Source organism: Somniosus microcephalus, unplaced genomic scaffold, assembly GCF_052327205.1.
Source record: "Somniosus microcephalus isolate GS21.2 unplaced genomic scaffold, FLI_Smic_1.0 scaffold108, whole genome shotgun sequence".
In the NCBI taxonomy this organism is placed as follows: Eukaryota; Metazoa; Chordata; class Chondrichthyes; order Squaliformes; family Somniosidae; genus Somniosus; species Somniosus microcephalus.
This window is the reverse complement of record NW_028225295.1, coordinates 725,406-743,054: the sequence shown is the minus strand read 5'-3', so window position 1 is coordinate 743,054 and position 17,649 is coordinate 725,406. Positions and strand designations below refer to the sequence as shown.

The window sequence follows — 17,649 nt, the reverse complement described above, 5'->3', positions numbered from 1 at the left end:
AGGAGACGGTTGGGGCCAGGAAACAGGAAACTGTTAAAGTGACGAAGGGCATCGGAAGAGTCGTGAATGTAGGTGGGAAGAGACTGGACAAGGGGAGAAAAAAGAGAGTCGAGATAGGAAGAAATCAGTTCCATGAGGCAAGAACAGGCTGAATCGATGGGTCTACCAGGGCAGCCTTGGTTGTGGATCTTGGGAAGGAGGTAGAAGCAGGCTGTGTGGGGTTGGGGGTCTATGAGGTTCACAGCCATGGAGGGAAGATCTCCAGAGGAGACAAGGTCAGTGACAGTCCTGGAAACAATGGCTTGATGTGGTAGTGGGGTCATGGTCCAGGGGGAGGTAGGAGGAGGTGTCAGAGAGTTGGTGTTCAGCCTCTGCACAGTAGAGATTGGTTCACCAAACAACAACAGCACCATCCTTGTCAGCAGGTTTAATGACAATGTTAGGGTTGGGTCGGAGAGAACGGGATACTGCAAGCTCAGAGGGAGGGAGGTTGGAGTGAGTGAGGGGAGCAGAGAAATTGAGACACAATGTGGACACTCTGGTGTGTCAGCGGGTGGGATACACCAGGGAATCCCTTTCCACACACTGAGGTTGACTCTAATGATCGGGAGTCCCAGGGTTTCGGATACCCGATAATCAAGCTCACAAGAACACAAATTGTCTCTCCAGACTTTATTAAGAGCGCTGCATAACACAGATCGGGTGATAATTCCCTCAATCTGGAGAATAGAAGTACAGTGGATTCACGCGCGACCTTCTCGAGTCTGTTCCAACTGACAACGGCTTAAGTGGCCTGTTCTTATACACAAGCTTGGTTACCGCTCAGGAAATGGGATTGTTTGGACCCGTCTGTTGACCGCCTCCTGAACTCCTGCTAATTCAGGGAATTTAGTCCATCTGTGACCAGACTATAACCACAAGCCCGTCTGGTTATTACACCTATACGGTCCGTGAGGTTATTATCAGATTCACACCCAGACGTTGTGCCTTCACTTGTCTGGCACTTCATCCCATAACACGGGTACAGGGGCTCAGTAATGTTTCATTCATCAGAAAAAGACAAAGTACAACAACATACTGGTCAGCTTAACAGAATCTCATCATATTTATGTGGCTATAAATATAAAAGTCACTAATAAATCCAGGAGGGAATTCAGGAGAAACTTCTTGACCCAGAGTTGTGAGAATGTGGAACTCGCTACCACAAGGAGTGGTTGAGGCTAAAAGCACAGATGCAATTAAGGGGAAGCTAGATAAACACATGAGGGAGAAAGGAATAGGAGAATATGTTGGAGGAGGCTCGTGTGGAGCACAAACCCCGGCATAGACCAGTTGGGCTGAATGGCCTGAGTCTGTGCTGTACATTCTATGTAACACCATGAACAGTCAAATCAAGGGAATCATCAGCATAACAGACTTAAAGATTAAACAGCAGTACAAGAATTTATAAAACATTCATCCATTCCATATTCATGTTGCCCTCGCTGTCTGCAGGGCCCTGCGCTACAGAACAACGTGAACCCGCTGGTGTCTCAGCAGATTATTGGAGTTTTTAAAGCTCTTCCCACAGTCAGAACATTTAAAGCGCCTCTCTCCAGTGTGAACTCGCTGGTGTGTCAGCAGGGTGGAGGACTGAGCGAAACCCTTCCCACACACGGAGCAGGTGAACGGCCTCTCCCCAGTGTGAACTCGCTGGTGTGTCAGCAGATCTGAAGACCGAGTGAATCCCTTCCCACACACTGAGCAGGTGAAAGGCCTCTCTCCAGTGTGATCTCGCTGGTGTGCGAGCAGGTTGGAGGACCGAGTGAATCGCTTCCCACACACGGAGCAGGTGAATGGCCTCTCCCCAGTGTGAACTTGCTGGTGTCTCAGCAGATGGTTGGACTGAGTGAATCCCTTCCCACACACGGAGCAGGGAAACGGCCTCTCCCCAGTGTGAGCACGCTGGTGATTCGTCAGATTCCCGGAGCTTTTAAAGCTCTTCCCACAATCAGAACACGTAAAGGGTCTCTCCCCAGTGTGAACTTGCTGGTGTGTCAGCAAGTGAGATGTCTGAGTGAATCTCTTCCCACACACGGAGCAGGTGATCGGACTGTCCCGGGTGTGACTGCGCCGGTGAACTTTCAATGCAGACGGGGAACAGAATCCCTTCCTGCCGTCCCCACCTTTACCCATTTGTTTCCCGGTGTGACAGTTCATGTGTCTTGCCAGGTCAGGCGATCGGCTGAATCCCTTTCCACACACGGAACACGTGAGCGGTTTGTCCGCGCTGCGATTGCTGCTCTCTCCTTCCATGTGCAAAGGCCGATGATATTCAGGTCCTGATGAATTGAGCGACTCTGTCTGATCTTGAGGTGATGTTTGGTCTGAGCTTCCTGTCTGTCAATGTTCCACTTCTAAAACCCTGTAAAAGGAGTTTAGAAAGAGGTAAGAGGGAGAATGTCATCTCATGTCCCCCTTTCCCAGCAAAGGGTCAGTGAAGCTGATTTTCAGGCCCCAGCTGCTGCACAGGTTGGTTGAAAGGATCAGCAGTAATGGCAGCTGCAATCCCCACAAGCCCCCGCGCTCCAGAAAGCGCTCCGGCCGCCGTGCTGAGTTGTGGCTGACACCACGCAGCGCCCCATGGCCCCGCCCTCTCCTGCTCCACAGGCGCCCGGCCCGCACTGCGCATGCTCAGCACCCTGGGCCCCTGTCAATCATCCTCACCCGCGCCTGCGCGCTGGGCCCCTGATCTCAAGGCTGCCGCGCGGGGCGTTCTTTGTGAAGTCGGTGTTGGTGAAGAGCCGCAATCAGTGAGGGAAAGTGAGTTTTGTGAGGGGGCAGAGTGAACCGCAGCACGTGATCGCGGGACCTGTGACTTAAGGGAGCGCTAACCAATAGGAAGAGCGCGGGCGGAGCTGACTGGCAGCGGGTCCTCCAACCAATGGCAGTGCGGCAAGGGGGCGGGGCCTCCTCTCCAGCTCAGGCGCGCTGGGGCCGATTGTGACGCGCTGTCCCCAGGTGAGAGCAGCTCAGTCAGCACAGAGCTGGGGCTGGAATCTGGGAGAGGGGCCGCAGGCAGCGGGCCTGGCAAAGGGGCAATCACTGATTGAATAATAAACAGGGGTAATCACTGATTGAATAATAAACAGGGGTAAGGGGACACTAACCTCACATCATATATATCTATAGCTTAAGTAGACAGATTTTAAGCCAAACGATGGGACCGTTGGCTGCAATTCCTGTGCCATGCGGGAACTCCGGGACGCTTCACGTGTCCCGGTGAACCGCGGGTGCAGGAAGCGCCTCCAGTGGCTGGAACTCGAGCTCAGGGTCTCTGAGCTTGGGGAGCGGCTGGAGTCACTGCCGGGCAGACAGGAGGCTGAGAGTTTCCTGGAGCGCACGTTCCAGGAGGTGATCACCCTACAGCCACAGAGAGTTTGTGGGAATTGTAACTGGGTGGCCGCCCAGCAGGGTTTGAGCAGGCAAGGCAGTGCAGGAATCCCCCGGGAGTGCGGCGCTCTCAAACCGGTTTTCAGTGCTGAATCCCGGTAAGGGTGACGACACCTCGGGGGGAGAGTGCAGTCTAGAGCGCATCCACTGCACTGTGGGGCAAGGCCAATTTCAGTGGGGTGAGAATGGATCTGGCCCGGGTAAATTGGAATCAAAGATTGGCAGGAAAAACTGTAGAGGAACAATGGGCTGCCTTTAAAGATGAAATAATTCAGGTACAGTCGAGGTACATTCCCACTAAGGGGAAATGTAGGGCAACTAAAGTCAGAGCTCCCTGGATGATGAAAGAGATAGAGAGTAAGATGAAGCAGAAAAAGAGCGTGTATGACAGATGTCAGGTCGAGAATACATCGGAGAATCAGGCTAAATATAGAAAGTTCAGAGGAGAAGTGAAAAAGAAAATATGAGGGGCAAAGAGAGGGTATGAGAATAGAATGGCAGCTAACATAAAAGGTAATCCAAAAGTCTTCTATAGGCATATAAATAGTAAACGGGTAGTAAGAGGAGGGGTGGGGCCAATTAGGGACCAAAAAGGAGACCTACGCACGGAGGCAGAGGGTAAGGCTGAGGTACTAAATCAGTACTTTGCATCTGTCTTCACCAAGGAAGAAGATGCTGCCATAGACATAGTGCAGGAGGAGGTAGAGGAGATACTGGATGGGAGAAAAATTGATAAAGACAAGGTACTAGAAAGGCTGGCTGTACTTAAAGTAAATAAGTCACCAGGACCGGATGGGAAGCATCCTAGTACGCTGAGGGAAGTGAAGGAAGAAATTGCGGAGGTACTGGCCATAACCTTCCAAATCCTCATTAGAAACTGGGGTGGTGCCAGAGGACTGGAGAATTGCAAATGTCACACCCTTGTTCAAAAAAGGGTGTAAGGACAAACCCAGCAACCACGGGCCAGTCAGTTTGACCTCGGCAGTGGGGAGGTTTTTAGAAACAAAAATCAGGGACAAAATTAACAGTGTGGATTAATTAAGGAAAGCCAGCACGGATTTGTTAAAGGCAAATCGTGTTTAACCAACTTGATGGAGTTTTTTGATGAGGTAACAGAGAGGGTTGATGAGGGCAATGCGGTTGACGTGGTGTGCATGGATTTCCAAGGCGTTCGACAAAGTGACACATAATAGGCTTACCAGCAAAGTTGAAGCCCATGGAGTAAAAGGGACAGTGGCTGCATGGATAGGGAATTGGCTAAGTGACAGGAAACAGTGAGTAGTGGTGAACGGTTGTTTTTCAGACTGGAGGAAGGTACACAGTGGTGTTCCCCAGGGGTCGGTTCTAGGACCACTGCTTTTCTTGATATATATTAAAGACTTGGATGTGGGTGTACGAGGCACAATTTCAAAATTTGCAGATGACACAGAACTTGGAAGTATAGTGAACAGTGAGGAAGATAGTGATAGACTTCAAGTGGACATAGACAGGCTGGTGGAATGGGCGGACACGTGGCAGATTAAATTTAATGCAGAAAAATGTGAAGTGATATATTTTGGTAGAAAGAATGAGGAGAGGAAATCTAAACTAAAGGGTACAATCCTAAAGTGGGTGCATGAACAGAGAGACCTGGGGGTATATGTGCACAAATCATTGAAGGTGGCAGGGCAGGTTGAGAAAGCAGTTAAAAAAGCTTACGGGAACCTGGGCTTCATGAATAGAGGTATAGAGTACAAAAGTGTTGAAATTATGATGAAACTTTATAAAACACTAGCTCGGCCTCAACTGGAGTATTGTGTCCAATCCTGGGCACCGCACTTTAGGAAGGATGTGAAGGCCTTAGAGAGGGTGCAGAAAAGATTTACGGGAATGATTCCAGGGATGAGGGGCTTCAGTTACATTGATAGACTGGAGAAGCTGGGGTTGTTCTCCTTGGAGCAGAGAAGATTGAGAGGAGATTTGATAGAGGTGTTCAAAATCAAGAGGGGTCTGGACAGAGTAGATAGAGAGAAACTCGTCCAATTGGCAGAGGGGTCAAGAACCAGAGGACACAGATTTAAGGTGATTGACAAAAGAACCAAAGGTGACATGAGGAAAAACTTTTTTACGCAGCGAGTGGTTAGGATCTGGAATGCACTGCCTGAAAGGGTGGTGGAGGCAGATTCAATCACCGCTTTCAAAAGGGAATTGGATAAGTACCTGAAAGAGAAATATTGCAGGACTTCAGATTCCTGGGGCAGGAGGGACCAGTTCTGGGGCAGGAGGGACCTGTCCAAGGTGGACAGGTTGCACCTCAACAGAGCTGGGACCAATGTCCTCATGGGACGGTTAACTAGTGCTGTGGGGGAGGGTTTAAATTAATTTGAGAGGGGGATGGGCACCAGGATGAAACATTCGAGAGGAGAAACAAGGTGAAGAGAGGACTGGGAGAGACAAGTAGCACTAGAGGGACAGAATTGCTGGTCATCTTCCAAAATTCGATAGACTCTGGAACAGTTCCCATGGATGTTCTTGCCATGGAGGGAGTGCAGCGAAGATTCACCAGACTGATACCTGGGATGGCAGGAATGACGTATGAGGAGAGATTGGGTCGATTGAGCTTATACTCACTGGAGTTTAGAAGAATGAGAGGGGATCTCAGCGAAACGTATAACATTCTATATCATTGAATGGCGGAGCAGGCTCGAGGGGCCGAATGCTCCTATCTTCTATGTTTCTATGTTCAGACTCAGACAAATGTTAGGGAGAGGGATGGAGTCAGTGGCTCGGGAACGGAGGTTGTGGGGTGTCTGTCCCTTTAACTACAATTCATAGAATTATAGAAATTTACAGCACAGGAGGAGGCCATTCGGCCCATCTTGTCCGTGCCGGCCGACAAAGAGCTATCCACCCTAATCCCACTTTCCAGCACTTGGTCCGTAGCCTTGTAGGTTACGGCACTTCAAGTACATATCCAAGTACTTTTTAAATGTGATGAGGGTCTCTCCCTCTACCACCCTTTCAGGCAGTGAGTTCCAGACCCCCACCACACTCTGGGTGAAAAGATCTCTCCTCAAATCCCCTCTAAACCTCCGACCAATTACTTTAAATCTGTGCTCTCTGGTTATTGATCTGTCTGCTAAGTGAAATCGGTCCTTCCTATCCACTCGATCTCGGCCCCTCATAATTTTAGACACCTCAATCAGGTCTCCCCTCAGCCTCCTCTGTTCCCCAGCCTCTCCAATCTTTCCTTGTAGCTAAAATTCTCTAGTCCTGGCAACATCCTCGTAAATCTCCCGTCTCGAGCAGTCACATCTTTCCTGCAATGGGGACGACTAGAACTGCATGCGGTGGCCTAACTGATGTTTTTGTACAGTTCAAGCAGAACCTCCCTGCTCTTACATGATACAGAGAGAGGCACTGCCCCTTTAAATACCTGGGGTCACATAGAAACATAGAAGATAGGAGCAGGAGTAGGCCATTCGGCCCCTCGAGCCTGCTCCGCCATTCAATGAGATCATGGCTGATCATCCAAACTCGGTACCCTGTGGTACCCCACTAGTCACTGCCTGCCACTCAGAAAAAGACCCGTTTCTTCCAACACTTCACTTTCTGTCTGCCAACCAGTTCTCTATCCAAGTCAATACCTTGCCCCCAATCCCATGCGCCTTAACCTTACACGCTGTCGAACGCCTTTTGGAAATCCATGTACACCACGTTGACCGCATTGCCCTCCTCAACCCTCTCTGTTACCTCATCAAAAACCTCAATCAGAATCAGAGCGGCCGGGCCCGGCGGATGTCTGGCCAGAGCCCCGGCACCAGGAAACCCAGGGTGCAGCGCCTCCCCCATCTGAGCCGCCGCTTCCCGGTTTCTTCAGCTGGTTCCACCGAGTCCGACTCGGGACAAAGGACAGGAGCCAAGCTCCCAGAATGGCCCGCGGCCCCGGGAGCATGCGCACTCTCAGCGTGGAAATCAGCGCGTTGGATAGAGCGGTTTCTGGGGCGCGGGGAACTGTGGGTGCTGCGGCCGCCATTAGTCAGCGGCTGTCGGGATGAGTTTTATTGCAGGTGACGGAAGTCGGCCCCTGGCCGCCTGTGTAGGTCTTTTTGTTGCAGCAGTTTGAGCTGGAGTGGAGATGGAGGAGAAGCTGCTGGGTTTTCAATGGAATCTGGAACAGTACCCATGGATTGGAGGGTAGCTAATGTTACCCCATTATTCAAAAAAGGTGGTAGAGAGAAAACGGGGAATTACAGACCGGTAAGCCTGACATCGGTAGTGGGGAAAATGCTAGAGTCCATTATAAAAAGATGTAATAGCAGAGCACTTGGAAAACAGTGACAGATCGGACAAAGTCAACATGGATTCACAAAAGGTAAATTGTGCTCGACTAATCTACTGGAATTTTTTGAGGATGTAACTGGTAGAATAGATAAGGGAGAACCAGTGGATGTGGTGTATTTGGACTTTCAGAAGGATTTCGATAAGGTCCCACATAAGAGATTAGCGTGTAAAGTTAAGGCACATGGGATTGGGGGTAAGGTACTGACTTGGATAAAGAACTGGTTGGCAGACAGGAAGCAAAGAGTTGGAATAAACGGCTCTTTTTCCGAAAGGCAGGCAGTGACTAGTGGGGTACCACAGGGATCGGTCCTAGGAACCCAACTATTCACAATATATATAAATAGTCCAGACGAGGGAACTAGATGTAATATCTCCAAGTTTGCAGACGACACAAAGCTGGGTGGGCGTGTGTGCTGTGAGGAGGATGCCGAGAAACTCCAGGATGATTTGGACAGGTTGGGTGATTGGGCAGAAGCATGGCAGATGCAATATAATGTGGATAAATGTGAGGTTATTCACTTTGGTGTCAAAAACAGGAAGGCAGATTATTTTCTGAATGGCAATAGATTGGGAGAAGGGGAAGTGCAACGAGACCTGGGTGTCCTTGTGCACCAGTCGCTGAAGGTAAGGATGCAGGTGCAGCAGGCGGTTAAAGAAGGCAAATGGTATGTTGGCCTTCGTAGTGAGAGGGTTTGAGTACAGGAACAAGGATGTCTTGCTGCAGTTATACAGGGCCTTGGTGAGACCACATCTTGAGTATTGTGTGCAGTTTTGGTCGCCTTATCTGAGGAAGGATGTTCTTGCCATGGAAGGTATCCAGTGAAGATTCACCAGGCTGATACCTGGGATGGCAGAAATGACGTACGAGGAGAGATTGGGTCGATTCGACTTGTTCTCGCTGGAGTTTAGGAGAATGAGAGGGGATCTCATTGAAACTTATAAAATTCTGGCAGGACTGAACACACTAGATGCAGGGAGGATGTTCCCGATGGTCGGAGAATCCAGAACCAGGCCTCACAGTCTAAGGATAAGGGGTAGGCCTTTTAGGACAGAAATGAGGAGGAATTTCTTCACCCAGAGAGTGGTGAACCTGTGGAATCCTCTACCACAGAAGGCAGTAGAGGCCAATTCATTAAATATATTCAAGAAGGAGTTGGATATATTTCTTAAGGCTAAAGGGATCAAGGGGTATGGGGAGAAAGCACGGACCGAGTACTGAACTTGGATGATCAGCCATGATCTCATTGAATGGTGGAACAGGCTCGAGGGGCCAAATGGCCTACTCCTGCTCCTATCTTCTACATTTCTATGTTTCTATCTCTTATGCGGGACCTTAGCGAAAGCCTTCTGAAAGTCCAAATGCACCACATCCACTAGTTCTCCGTTATCTATTTTGCCAGTTACATCCTCAAAAAATTCCAGTAGATTAGTCAAGCACGATTTACCTTTTGTAAATCCATGTTGACTTTGTCCGATCCGGTCACTGTTTTCCAAGTGCTCTGCTATTACATCTTTTATAATGGACTCTAGCATTTTCCCCACTACCGATGTCAGGCTTACCGGTCTGTAGTTCCCCGTTTTCTCTCTACCACCTTTTTTGAACAGTGGGGTAACATTAGCTACCCTCCAATCCATGGGAAATGTTTCAGAGTCTATCGAATTTTGGAAGATGGCCAGCAATGCATCTACTATTTCTAGGGCCATTTCCTTAAGTACCCTAGGATGTAGATTATCTTCTATGTTTCTATGTATTCAATCTTTCCTTGTAGCTGAAATTCTCTAGTCCTGGCAACATCCTCGTAAATCTCCCGTCTCGAGCAGTCACATCTTTCCTGCAATGGGGCGAGCAGAACTGCACGCAGCACTCTAGCCGGTGGCCTAACTGGTGTTTTTTACAGTTCAAGCAGAACCTCCCTGCTCTTACATGATACAGAGAGAGGCACTGCCCCTTTAAATACCTGGGGGGCACCCATTCCCCTTTAAATGGCCAAGCATTTTTTTTTGTTGAAAAGGGGCTGCAGTCCCCTTTGACTCACCACCCCCACCCTCTCACCCATCACAAATACTCACAAGAGAGAGAGAGGAGGAAGAATGCGGGTCTTTGTCCCTTTAAAAGTGGCTGCCCACCAAAATGTTCACAGCACCAGGGCTCTTTGTTCTGGATAAAAGTCAAAAAGAGAAAAGGTTCACTTATTTTTAAATGAATGCAGTTGATGAATAGCCTTGCAATAAAGGTAATGCAAAGGAATAAACACTCACAAGCTGGGGTTTTTTCCACCCCCTCCTCCCTTTAACAGCTCCTGCAGACAATGAAAGCAGGAAAGCGGCCTGCAGCCCACCGAGGTCCCACCCCCCTCCCTCCCGCGCCGCCATTGGTTGGAGGACCGTTAGCCCGCCCGGTCCTCCCAGCGTTTTCCGCGCTCCTAATTGGCCGGCGCCTCGCGTCAATCACAAACCCCCTCCGAGTACGCGCTGACGTCAGCACGCAACGCCCAGGGGTCGGTTGGATCGGCGCACGCCACCGCAAGGTAAAAAAAAGACACCCCACACAAATGAGGAAAAACAAAAATAATAATAATCGCACTTTAGAGGGGAGGATGTTGGGGAATTAATGAGTGTTTTCAATTTGTTTCGGAAATAAAAAAATATTTGAAAAGCTTCCCAACGGTGCGAGGCGGGCTGCGCATGCGCTCCAGCCGGCCTTTGACTCCCCCACGTGGGCCCGGGTAAAGTGTTGGGGAATCGATTTAAATCGAGGTGAGGGGGGGAGCGGAGAGCGAGATTATAAAGTAAAATACGAGAAAAACCAAACCTGAGAGGCGGGTGGGACCTCCGCGGACACCGAACGGAGCGGATTGAGCCGCGCGGGGAGGCGGAGTGAGCCGGAGCAATGTGATTCTGACTGACGGGAGCGCCGACCAATAGGAAGAAGGCTGAGCTGGGAGGCCTGAACTGGGCGGCCTGGTCCTCCAACCAATGGCAGCACGGCAAGAGGGCGGGCCCTCCTCTCCAGCTCAGGTGCGCTGGGGCCGATTGTGACGCGCTGTCCCCAGGTGAGAGCAGCTCAGTCAGCACAGAGCTGGGGCTTGAATCTGGGAGAGGGGCCGCAGGCAGCGGGCCTGGCAAAGGGGCACAAGCTTCACAATACAAGCTTCTTTCAAATGCACAATTGTTTCCTACAGACAGCCTTGGTCACTCTGCAAAAAAAAAACTGTTTAACAATTCATCATAACTCCCCTGCTTTAGGAGAGGCATAGAGTGCAAAAGCAAGGAAGTTATGATGAAACTGTGTAAAAGACTGGAGTCAGCTGTGGCTCAGTGGATAGCACAGTCAGAAGGTTGTAGGTTCAAGTCCTGCTCCAGGGACTTGAGCACATAAAGCGAGGCTGATGGAGCACCGCACTGTCGGAGGGGCAGTACTGAGGGAGCGCCGCACTGTCGGAGAGGTGGTGCTGAGGGAGTGCTGCACTGTCGGAGGGGCAGTAATGAAGGAGCGCTGCAGTGTCGGAGGTGCCGTCTTACGGATGAGACGTTAAACTGAGGCCCCCGTCTGCCCCCTCAGGTGGATGTAAAAGATCCTGTGGTGCTATTTCGAAGAAGTTGTCCCCGGTGTTTTGAGCCCAATATTTATCCCTCAATCAACATGACAAAAAAACAGATTATCTGGTCATTATCACATTGCTGTTTGTGGGAGCTTCCTGTGCGCAAATTGGCTGCCGCGTTTCCCACATTACAACAGTGACTACACTTCAAAAATACTTCATTGGCTGTAAAGCGCTTTGGGACGTCCGGTGGTCGTGAAAGACGGTTAAGAAGGCAAATGGTATGCTGGCCTTCATTACAAGAGGATTTGAATACAGGAGTAAAGAAGTCTTACTCCAATTATATCTTCTTTCTTCTTAGGCAGTCCATCGTAACCGAAGATGACTTGCTTCCACATTTAAAATGTGTTCTCGGGTGTAAGGGTAAACCAGGAGAGCTTCTTCTCCCCGAGACGGACCCTCTGATATAAAGGGTCGACTGGATCCATGTTTATCTGTAATTTAAACAGAGGTCTGGTCGTGTTCCGAGCTCTTTCCCCTAGAGGAGAGGGTAGAATGGGGGTCTTTAGTGTTAAATGGTTTCACCTGGGTCCATTGCTTCCATCGCATACCCATCGGTTCCTGTAGACAAACACACGTATCACTTGTCATTAATACAGTACATGGCCCCATCCAACGGGCCCCATTCCCTTTCTTCCGATAACTTGCGTCATTACTTGTTGACCTATTCTGGGCAACTTGTCTGGTTTAAGTCCAGCATTCTGCCTTTCTAGATCTTTAATCTGTTGTTGGTTCCTTACTTCTTTATTTAGTGCTTGTACCTCCTGATTTAGTTGTACTAAGTATCGCCTTAATCTATCTTGTACTGGTCCTGGTTCACCAGTCGCTGAAGGTAAGCATGCAGGTGAAGCAGGCGGTTAAGAAGGCAAATGGTATGTTGGCCTTCGCAGCGAGAGGATTCGAGTACAGGAACAAGGATGTCTTGCTGCAGTTGTACAGGGCCTTGGTGAGACCACACCTTGAGTATTGTGTGCAGTTTTGTTTGCCTTATCTGAGGAAGGATGTTCTTGCCATGGAGGGAGTGCAGCGAAGATTCACCAGGCTGATACCTGGGATGGCAGGAATGACGTATGAGGAGAGATTGGGTCGATTGGACTTATATTCGCTGGAGTTCAGAAGAATGAGAGGGGATCCCATTGAAACTTATAAAATTCTAACAGGACTAGACAGACGAGATGCAGGAAGGATGTTCCCGATGGTCGGGGAGTCCAGGACCAGGGGTCACAGTCTAAGGATAAGGGGTAGGCCATTTAGGACAGAGATGAGGAGGAATTTCTTCACCCAGAGAGTGGTGAACCTGTGGAATTCTCTACCACAGAAGGCAGTGGAGGCCAATTGATTAAATATATTCAAGAAGGAATTGGATATATTTCTTAAGGCTAAAGGGATCAAGGGATATGGAGAGAAGGCAGGAACAGGGTACTGAATTTGGATGATCAGCCATGATCTCATTCAATGGCTTCCTGTCTGCCAACCGGTTCTTTTTCCAAGTCAATACCTTGCCCCCAATCCCATGTGCCTTAACTTTACACGCTAATCTCTTATGTGGGACCATATCGAAAGCCGTCTGAAAGTCCAAATCCACCACATCCACTGGTTCTCCCTTATCTATTCTACCAGTTACATCCTCAAAAAATTCCAGTAGATTAATCAAGCACGATTTACCTTTTGTAAATCCATGTTGACTTTGTCCGATCCTGCCACTGTTTTCCAACTGCTCTGCGATTACATCCTTTATAATAGACTCTAGCATTTTCCCCACTACCGATGGGTATGCGATGGAAGAAATGGACCCAGGTATAATTTCCCGTTTTCTCTCTACCACCTTTTTTGAATAGTGGGGTAACATTAACTACCCTCCAATCCATGTGAACTGTTCCAGAGTCTATCGAATTTTGGAAGATGACCAGCAATTCTGTCCCTCTAGTGCTACTTGTCTCTCCCAGTCCTCTCTTCACCTTGTTTCTCCTCTCGAATGTTTCATCCTGGTGCCCATCCCCCTGTCTAATTAATTTACACCCTCCCCCACAGCACTAGTTAACCGTCCCATGAGGACATTGGTCCCAGCTCTGTTGAGGTGCAACCCGTCCACCTTGGACAGGTCCCTCCTGCCCCAGAACTGGTCCCTCCTGCCCCAGGAATCTGAAGTCCTGCAATATTTCTCTTTCAGGTACTTATCCAATTCCCTTTTGAAAGCGGTGATTGAATCTGCCTCCACCACCCTTTCAGGCAGTGCATTCCAGATCCTAACCACTCGCTGCATAAAAAAGTTTTTCCTCATGTCGCCTTTGGTTCTTTTGTCAATCACCTTAAATCTGTGTCCTCTGGTTCTTGACCCCTCTGCCAATTGGAAGAGTTTCTCTCTATCTACTCTGTCCAGACCCCTCTTGATTTTGAACACCTCTATCAAATCTCCTCTCAATCTTCTCTGCTCCAAGGAGAACAACCCCAGCTTCTTCAGTCTATCCATGTAACTGAAGTCTCTCATTCCTGGAATCATTCTCGTAAATCTTTTCTGCACCCTCTCTAAGGCCTTCACATCCTTCCTAAAGTGCGGTGCCCAGAATTGGACACAATACTCCAGTTGAGGCCGAACCAGTGTTTTATAAAGGTTCATCATAATTTCAACATTTTTGTACTCTATACCTCTATTCATGAAGCCCAGGTTCCCGTAAGCTTTCTTAACTGCTTTCTCAACCTGCCCTGCCACCTTCAATGATTTGTGCACATATACCCCCAGGTCTCTCTGTTCATGCACCCACTTTAGGATTGTACCCTTTAGTTTATATTGCCTCTCCTCATTCTTTCTACCAAAATATATCACTTCACATTTTTCTGCATTAAATTTAATCTGCCACGTGTCCGCCCATTCCACCAGCCTGTCTATGTCCACTTGATGTCCATCACTATCTTCCTCACTGTTCACTATACTTCCAAGTTCTGTGTCATCTGCAAATTTTGAAATTGTGCCTTGTACACCCACATCCAAGTCTTTAATATAGATCAAGAAAAGCAGTGGTCCTAGAACCGACCCCTGGGGAACACCACTGTGTACCTTCCTCCAGTCTGAAAAACAACCGTTCACCACTACTCACTGTTTCCTGTCACTTAGCCAATTCCCTATCCATGCAGCCACTGTCCCTTTTACTCCATGGGCTTCAACTTTGCTGGTAAGCCTATTATGTGGCACTTTGTCGAACGCCTTTTGGAAATCCATGCACGCCACGTTAACCGCATTGCCCTCATCAACCCTCTCTGTTACCTCATCAAAAAACTCCATCAAGTTGGTTAAACACGATTTGCCTTTAACAAATCCGTGCTGGCTTTCCTTAATTAATCCACACTGTTAATTTTGTCCCTGATTTTTGTTTCTAAAAGCTTCCCCACTCCTGAGGTCAAACTGACTGGCCCGTGGTTGCTGGGTTTGTCCTTACACCCTTTTTTGAACAAGGGTGTGACATTTGCAATTCTCCAGTCCTCTGGCACCACCCCAGTTTCTAATGAGGATTTGGAAGGTTATGGCCAGTACCTCCGCAATTTCTTCCTTCACTTCCCTCAGCGTACTAGGATGCTTCCCTGGTGACTTATCTACTTTAAGTACAGCCAGCCTTTCTAGTACCTTGTCTTTATCAATTTTATCCCATCCAGTATCTCCTCTACCTCCTCCTTCACTATGTCTATGGCAGCATCTTCTTCCTTGGTGAAGACAGATGCAAAGTACTGATTTAGTACCTCAGCCTTACCCTCTGCCTCCGTGCGTAGGTCTCCTTTTTGGTCCCTAATCGGCCCCACCCCTCCTCTTACTACCCGTTTACTATTTATATGCCTATAGAAGACTTGTGGATTACCTTTTATGTTAGCTGCCATTCTATTCTCATACCCTCTCTTTGCCCCTCGTATTTTCTTTTTCACTTCTCCTCTGAACTTTCTATATTTAGCCTGATTCTCAGATGTATTCTCGACCTGACATCTGTCATACACGCTCTTTTTCTGCTTCATCTTACTCTCTATCTCTTTCGTCATCCAGGGAGCTCTGACTTCAGTTGCCCTACATTTCCCCTTAGTGGGAATGTACCTCGACTGTACCCGAATTATTTCCTCTTTAAAGGCAGCCCATTGTTCCTCTACAGTTTTTCCTGCCAATCTTTGATTCCAATTTACGCAGGCCAGATCCATTCTCATCCCACTGAAATTGGCCTTGCCCCACAGTGCAGTGGATGCGCTCTAGAATGCACTCTCCACCCGAGGTGTCGTCACCCTCACCGGGATTCAGCACTGAAAACCGGTTTGAGAGCGCCGCACTCCCGGGGGATTCCTGCACTGCCTTGCCTCCTCAAACCCTGCTGGGCGGCCACCCAGTTACAATTCCCACAAACTCTCTGTGGCTGCGGGGTGACCACCTCCTGGAACGTGCGCTCCAGGAACCTCTCAGCCTCCCATCTGCCCGGCAGTGACTCCAGCCGCTCCCCAAGCTCAGAGATCCTGAGGTCGAGTTCCAGCCACTGGAGGCGCTTCCTGCACACGCGGTTCACCAGGACATGTGAAGCGTCCCAGAGTTCCCGCATGGCACAGGAATTGCAGCCTTCGGTCCCATCATTTGGCTTAAAATCTGTCTACTTAAGCTATAGATATATCTGATGTTAGGTTAGTGTGCCCTTACCCCTGTTTATTATTCAATCAGTGATGGTCCCTTTGCCAGGCCCGCTGCCTGCGGCCCCTCTCCCAGATTCCAGCCCCAGCTCTGTGCTGACTGAGCTGCTCTCACCTGGGGACAGTGCATCAAGAAGGAGTTAAATATATTTCTTCAGGCTAAAGGGATCAAGGAATATGGGGAGAAGGCAGGGACAGGGTACTGAGTTTGGATGATCAGCCATGATCTCATTGAATTCTGCAGCAGACTTGAGGGGCTGAATGGCCTACTCCTGCTCCTATCTTCTATGTTACTGCTAATGAGAGGGAGGAACTGAAAGAAATCAGTATTTGTCGGGAAATGGTGTTTGGGAAATTGACGGGATTGAAGGCCGATAAATCCCCAGGGCCTGATCATCTACATCCTAGGGTACTTAAGGAAGTGGCCCTAGAAATAGTAGATGCATTGCTGGTCATCTTCCAAAATTCGATAGACTCTGGAACAGTTCCCATGGATTGGAGGGTAGCTAATGTTACCCCACGATTCAAAAAAGGTGGTAGAGAGAAAATGGGAAATTATAGACCGGTAAGCCTGACATCGGTAGTGGGGAAAATGCTAGAGTCCATTATAAAAGATGTAATAGCAGAGCACTTGGAAAACAGTGACAGGATCGGACAAAGTCAACTTGGATTTACAAAAGGTAAATCGTGCTTGACTAATCTACTGGAATTTTTTGAGGATGTAACTGGTAGAATAGCTAAGGGAGAACCAGTGGATGTGGTGTATTTGGACTTTCAGAAGGCTTTCGATAAGGTCCCGCATAAGAGATTAGCGTGTAAAGTTAAGGCACATGGGATTGGGGGCAAGGTATTGACTTGGATGCAGAACAGGTTGGCAGACAGGCAGCAAAGAGTTGGAATAAATGGCTCTTTTTCCGAGTGGCAGGCAGTGACTACTGGGGTACCGCAGGGATCGGTCCTAGGACCCCAGCTATTCACAATATATATATAAATGATCTAGACGAGAGAACTGGATGAAATATCTCCAAGTTTGCAGACGACACAAAGCTGCGTGGGCATGTGTGCTGTGAGGAGGATGCCGAGAAACTCCAGTATGATTTGGACAGGTTGGGTGATTGGGCAGAAGCATGGCAGATGCAGTATAATGTGGATAAATGCGAGGTTATCCACTTTGGTGGCAAAAACAGGAAGGCAGATTATTTTCTGAACTGCAATAGATTGGGAGAAGGGGAAGTGCAACGAGACCTGGGTGTTCTTGTGCGCTGAAGGTAAGCATGCAGGTGCAGCAGGCGGTTAAGAAGGCAAATGGTATGTTGGCCTTCGTAGTGAGAGGGTTTGAGTACAGGAACAAGGATGCAGTTGTACAGGGCCTTGGTGAGACCACATCTTGAGTATTGTGTGCAGTTTTGGTCGCCTTATCTGAGGAAGGATGTTCTTGCCATGGAAGGAGTGCAGCGAAGATTCACCAGACTGATACCTGGGATGGCAGGAATGACGTATGAGGAGAGATTGGGTCGATTGGGCTTATACTCGCTGGAGTTTAGAAGAATGAGAGGGGAGCTCATTGAAACTTATAAAATTCTAACAGGACTGGACAGACTAGATGCAGGAAGGATGTTCCTGATGGTCAGGGAGTCCAGAA

At 48.8% G+C, this 17,649-nt stretch overlaps 1 protein-coding gene across 1 annotated transcript; it reads right to left on the bottom strand.

The window, feature by feature from the left end:
- Positions 1-801: 801 nt before the first annotated feature.
- LOC147083063 (uncharacterized) lies at positions 802-9,983 on the bottom strand. Its single transcript, XM_085980304.1, has 2 exons — positions 9,826-9,983; positions 802-2,404 (listed from the first exon to the last, which is right to left on the bottom strand). The coding sequence occupies exon 2, from the start codon at positions 2,293-2,295 to the stop codon at positions 1,504-1,506; it is 792 nt and encodes a 263-aa protein (XP_085836430.1). The 5' UTR covers positions 2,296-2,404; positions 9,826-9,983; the 3' UTR covers positions 802-1,503.
- Between the last annotated feature and the right edge of the window lie 7,666 nt (positions 9,984-17,649).

Excerpts from the sequence above, each read along its gene's own strand:
- LOC147083063 (XM_085980304.1), bottom strand. The coding sequence starts at position 2,295 with ATGGAAGGAGAGAGCAGCAATCGCAGCGCGGACAAACCGCTCACGTGT.